This window comes from Geospiza fortis, unplaced genomic scaffold, assembly GCF_000277835.1.
Source record: "Geospiza fortis unplaced genomic scaffold, GeoFor_1.0 scaffold55, whole genome shotgun sequence".
Classification (NCBI taxonomy): Eukaryota; Metazoa; Chordata; class Aves; order Passeriformes; family Thraupidae; genus Geospiza; species Geospiza fortis.
The window spans coordinates 8,751,381-8,757,788 of NW_005054308.1; the positions used below are offsets into that span (position 1 = coordinate 8,751,381).

At 43.3% G+C, this 6,408-nt stretch overlaps 1 protein-coding gene across 1 annotated transcript in view; it reads right to left on the minus strand.

Moving 5' to 3' along the window:
- The window catches only part of RNF145 (ring finger protein 145), a 43,793-nt gene that overhangs the window by 8,091 nt on the left and 29,294 nt on the right, over nt 1-6,408 (minus strand). Inside the window, exons 5-6 of the mRNA XM_005418772.2 lie at nt 4,340-4,575; nt 687-862 (exon numbers count right to left, since the gene is read on the minus strand). Of these exons, the coding sequence (XP_005418829.1) occupies nt 687-862; nt 4,340-4,575 (412 nt within the window). The remainder of the gene's footprint in view (nt 1-686; nt 863-4,339; nt 4,576-6,408) is intronic.

Genomic DNA, 6,408 nt, shown 5'->3' on the forward strand with positions numbered 1-6,408 from the left:
CTGAAAAAGACATGTAGGTTCCAGCCAGGAGAATCCCTCAAATGCAGCTTTTCAGTAACAGCACCAACACAGATCTCTATCCTTTATATTACAACCTTTAAACTTTATAAAACTTTATGGCCTATAAAACCTTTTAATGTCTTTAGAAAGCTTTTACAAATCCAGTATCTCTCTGATCTTTACACCTCTGCCACAATAACCACTGGGCTCAAAAGTTGCTTAGGGAGTTGGGTGCTTTGGCTGCTTGGATGAACTCAAGAATGTGTCCCACACCAAAATGATGAAAGTAAGACATCTAAAGCCCAGAAAGCAACACCATCATGAATAAGGTATCAGATGGACTGAACTTCAGCTGAAATATCTCAGACTTAAAACCAATTTATATAGTGAAAACAACTTCTGGACCAAAGCTTTAATTATGGCTACTCCTTCCTCAAAGGAATACTTTGCTTTCTTTGGGAGCTCTCCCACAGTTCTATTAATGTCTGCCCTGAATGAGATCCATGCCTTTACAAGACAAGCTTAACAGGGTTTATATGCATGGTCACTGCAATAAGGACAAATAGTTGTTGGGTATCCAAGTGCAATAAAGCCAATATCCATATCTCATCTCTAAAAGAGCACAGATACTCATTTCAGAAGACAGTTCAAACACAAAACCAACCATCTGCAGGCTCCTGAATTACCTGGTCAAGAAGAGGAAGAGGAGCCTCTCTCTGGAGGCAGGCTGGTCCCGTGTACTGAAATAGGAATAGATCTGAAGAGCAAATAAGACAAGCCAGAACACCATGAACAGCACTGGGACCACCAGCTGGTTCCACAGAGACATTCCCAGTGCCAGGAGCCCATACACTTCCACCACCTGGGAAGACACAAAAAGACAATTTGTTATTGAGTCACAGCACTTGGGATTTGATAACAAAAGGGAAGTCAACAATAGAGTCACAAGGAAGGCAAGGATGATCCACATGACATCAGCCACCCCACAGGAAGAGAGGAGGCACATCAAAGTACAGTTTGTGACAAAGGCAGAGCTCAGGTTTAGCAGTGACATTTCCAGTCTGTCTGGCAGGAGGCAGAAGTACCTGACTCCAGCAGCAAACCCTCAGACCAGCCCCATGTCCCTCCCTACAAACACCTGGCTTGGAGCTGCTCCCTGCAGCCCACTCACAGCTGGAGGGATGAGGACACGTGGCTCTGGGCCATGCCAGCCCCTCAGATCCTCTTGCCCAGTTAAAGTCTCAGCAATGTTGTTTTCTCTAAAGCTACTGCCAAGTCACTGCACACATTAGACACTGAAATGAGTCATACCATTAAAAAAGTAGTAAATCTACTTTGCTGACCTGTTTTTAAGGAAAAACTTAAACTCCCCCACATTTTATGCTTAAGTATCTCAAAAGGATCACATACCTAATCCACCAAGTGTTTTGAAATTCATGCTTAAGACTTATATTGGAAGACTCTGAAGCTCAAAGTACTTCCTTTGCATTGCAAAGACTAAGTTGCAATCATTTCCAAGATGCTGGAACTTCATCTAGCTGGACTTAGGTCAAAAGGAAACTGCTCATAACTATTAATTCTGCTTCCCACAATGCCATAGAATCCACCATGGCAAGGAAATTTTTGGAAATGCTAAACAAGCTGACAAGCATGAGGGCAATGACACTCACGGGACCTGCTGCAGCACTGGGGCTGAGGGACAAGCAATATGCTGCTGGCAGGGACACAGTGCCAAGCTCCTGCTTTGCTCACAGACTCGACAAGGAAGTGCACCTGCCCTCAGGAGACTCCCCTGGCCTGGGAGCAGGGCAAGCAATCCTGTGCAGCTCCTGGCACAGTGTTCCACCACACTGGGAAAGGGTCACGCTACGCTCATAATGCAGATTCATAACCATGAGACATTTCTGGCACCTTCTGCTGCAAACAGGCAGCCAAGGTTCTGGGCTTGCTTTTAAATTATACCCTTGGGCACAGCCTAACACACACACAAACACAAAAAGCTGCCCTGGTTCACCTGTTAGGGCTCTCAGGAAATGCTCCTGGTGTTTAACATCCCAATACTCACTAAGTTTTGACACTGATATCAAACCCACAATCAAATCCAGCCTAAAATAGCTGGATTTCTGTGTAAACCTCACAAACACCAAGGACAGCACTGAAAACCAACAATTGCTCAGAGTTACAGGAATGGAAATAAAAGCATGAAAATGTTCCAGTTGGAGTGGCAATATCCTCCTCTGGAATAAACATCCAGGCTTGATTTGTAGCAGAGTTACAACCAGGTACATGAACACACCATGAGCTGATGTTTTTTCTGCTGTTTCAGCAAAACAAGCAAAGAGCAGCAAGTTCTTAAAAAACAAAAATCCCACGTTTTGCCATTACAATGTGAAAACCACTCCCAACTATTCACTGCAACTCTATCACATGTATTTAGAAAAGCAGCATCCAACATTCTTACAAACCCAGTGCCACATTACAAATTTTCTGCCATTTTTTCTGTATTCCCAAGGGAAAAACACTTTATGTCCTCTGGATAAAAAGCCAGGAGAAAGAGTATGATCAGTGTCCAAAGGCCAGGAATACAAGGAATACTTCCTCAGGATTACTGTAATACAGCCTGGCATGCAAAGATGAAATACTGGGATGGGCTAGGGGGGACAAAAGCAATTCTAGAGATGAGGAGACTTGGGTAACAGCAATATTTAGAACTCAATTCTGACAAACAAACAAAAAATCAGCAAGAAACAAGTATTTTCCCCCATCAACCTCGAATGTATTTGCAATTAAAACATTTGTAAGATTTTGAAGTGTTTTAAACGTGTCTAATAAAAAATAGGCACAGGCCTCAAATCCACATTTTATCTGAATTTGACTTCAGGGAGCCAAACTGTGCATCCATTCATGTACATGGAAAATGGAAGTGCTGGCTCCAATCTTCTGCAAGGCTTTGAGCTGTGCAGACATGCAACTGTTTTACCCCAAATGTTGCCACTCATGCACAGTAAGCATGATATTTCTATTCTCACTGGAAAACAGGATATTGAAGCTTTGCCGGTCAGCTCCCAAAATAATTTTTAAATCAGCAAATCTACAAGCCAGGGGAGGCTTTGATTGGGTATCAGGAATAATTTCTTCACTGAGAAGGTGGTCAGGCATTGGAAGAGGCTGTCCAGGGCAGTGGTGGACTCACCATCTCTGGACATAAATGTGGCACTAAGGGACATGTCTGAATGGTTGGACTTGATGAGCTCAGAGTTCTTTTCCAACCTAAACAAATCTGGGATTCCATGGATGAGGTCAGACCAATGCTAGGTGCTGTACAAACACAGAAGGATAATCCTGCTCTAAAGACCAGCTACATACAAAATAAATAACCAGACACCAATGATCAACATGACAGGCTGAGACCTTGGCACAGCACGCACCTCCTGCTGCCAAGTTTTTGTTTGTGTATGACAGATATGACAGCAAACAAGAGCTTTAAAGAAGGTTTTGAAAGAGCTTAACAAGTTCGTTTTCAGACTGCTTCTGGACTGAAGAGCAGCAGGCAAAAAACCCAAATGCCTTGGTTTGAAAAAAAATCCAGGCAGTGACGAAAACTGAAACAGTGGCTCAGTCAAAAGCCAAGCAAGCATCAATCTTTTTATATTGAAATATACAGAAGGATGTATACACATATATATAAATACACATATTTTATATATAAAAATACAGGAAATGTGATGTTTCTGTACCACTGAGAAAGTGTCCTTTGAACTAAACTTTTATCAGATGTGAAAGCATTAAGAAAATGGACACATGAGATCAGTCTTCTTGTTCGAGGTCTCAGTAATTTGTCTGCTCTAAAGAAAACATCACAGGCTTTTCAAATCAGTGATCATTAGACTCAAAATCAGCTTCAGTGTCACTTACAATTTACCACTTCTATAATTACAAACACTTTTCATACAGAAAGTGTTTATTGAAATGAACAGCTATTACAATGAATGCCCAGGGATTACATTCCTCACTTCATAAGGCTGTAAATAAATTCCAGTGTGACACAAGCTTGTCTTTTAGCCTGGATTTGGGAAGGAATGAGCAAAGTCCAAGCAAAGTGGCCATGCTCAGCTGGCCAGCAGCATAATTCAGGCTCATGTCTTAACTGCTCACCCATCCAAAGCTAACATAAATTAAAGAAAGAAGATGCTATGGACAGGAGCTTGTTCGGTTGGCTGAGAAAGGATGAGTTAGCACACAAACACAGGTGCACAGAAGACAGCTAAAGTGGTTTTTTTTTTACTTCTTTCCTGCATAAAAGACTCAGAAAACAGAATGGCTGCATCCACCATCCTACCTGCACAAGCTCTCTGTAGGCAGACTTTGCCAAGTTATAGGGCACCAGAAGATTCGACGCCAGGAAGTAGAGAACTTCCAAGCCGGTGAAAATCATGGCGAATTTGTTGATGATGACGATGGTCTCGAGCGGGACGAGGCAGAGCCGGGCCAGCAGAGGGAGCATGTGCGCGGAGAAGAGCCAGATCTGCTTGGTCTTCATGACGCAGGAGCAGAGCGTGCACACCACCAGCTGCCCTGGAAACGCGACACAGCAGTTCAGAACCAAGCTGATTATCCCCTTCAGGAAAAAGCGTATTTTTAATACGTTATCTTTCCAGAACACCGTTATCAACACCCAGCATATTATGATGGTTCTAAGTAGGACATCTCTGTTATGAAACCAGGCTCCTCTCCGTGTCTTTTGCTGGGTCACTAAAGTTACCCTTTCCAAAATGCTTTCACTTCCCAGATTAGCCAGCTGTAAAGCCAAACCACATGCAGAATCAGATTAATAAAGCCCCAGGAATAAATCATACAGAGGATAACTCAACAAGCCAGCCCTCTTTTTCCTCACCACCCCCAGCTCAGCTGAAATCCCATCACAGTATCTGTACACACAGCAGCTTTTCTGAAGCCTAGCTACACTATTTCATCCTGACCTACACAAAAAAGCAATCAGAGGTCCCAAATGGCTTTTAGAGCAACAATATTTACACTGTCAAGAGGAATTACTGACCAAGAACAGCAACAGGAGAACAGCCAGGTCAGCAGCTGAGACTTCAATAATTTCATAACGCCCTGAGGCAGCTGCTCAGAATGATCACTGAGGCTTGCAAGTGACAGATAATTAACAACTAAATTCTCTTTAAGAGCTGGTGGGGACACAAGCATGAGCACATCTCCCCCACACACCCACAGATCTGGAGGGTGGTATTTCTAAAGCACTAAGACCACTTCAATATAACTGCTCCCTTCAGAGACACTGAAGTTGTACCCTCGATCCCAGAGGAAACTGAATGGGATAAAATGCACATTGCCTGGATAAGAACAATCCTCACTCATCATTTTGGAGTAAGGAAGAAATTTATGGCATATTATTTGAAATTTACTGAAAGTTTAGTTCTATCAGACCCTTCTTCACCATCTATGTTAATTTATATCCAAATGCCACAATATGTGGTACTAAATTCAAGCGCTAATGCCCTGGTTTGGAACTACCTCCATGTTTGCATTTCGTAACTTTTCCTGAAACCAGAAGCTGGCCTTAGGAAAAGAGAGGAACCTGACCAAGGCCAGTAACATCTCTAGGTCAGCATGAGCTCCATGTGCTCACATAAGCTCACTGACCTTGTAAGCCCTTCTGGATGGGCTGGGGAGGGAAGCTGCAGGAGGAGAAACAGAAGTAGGGTTTTGCTTTCATTCTGCCAAGCTCTCCTACCTAGGGAAAGACTTCTGCTTTCAAAATAACTGCAACTGAGCTGAAAGCAATCTCTAATCTCTACTACTTAAGCATACAAAGTCCTCCCTCCTTCACGCTGTCCCCTTTCAAGTTAAATTCCTACTGTCAATTTGATAGATGTATTTCTGAATTAGCAGATGTCTCTGCAGAACAAGCACCCTTGCTCTCAGCACGACACTATCAGCATACTGGGTCTTCTGAGCCTCCCAGAAAGTTACTCTACTCATCTCTTTAAACGTTCAGCTGACTCCAGCTCTGAAGCATTCTCCCTCTGCTTTGTTGTTCTCTGCCCACACACACGTTGCTACAAGCCTATTTCAGACACCACCAGCTCACTGCTGTGCTGTCATATTCAGGAGCCTGGCAGGCAGCTTGCGAGGATTTCTGCGACTCACGGTAACTACGGCAACTCAGCTTCACACACAAAGGGACACAAACACCAGCATCCAATGTGTTCTTCAGCATTTAATAAGAGTGTTGTCATCTGAAATCAAATACTGCAACAGCACCACATTAAACAATCCAGTGCTCTCTCTCTGGAGCTCTCAGATCACAAATTAGAGCCTGAGTTCAGTCTCAGTAAACAGCAGAACCTGCTTTCCTCCAACAGCCATGTGTGGAGTGTGCTG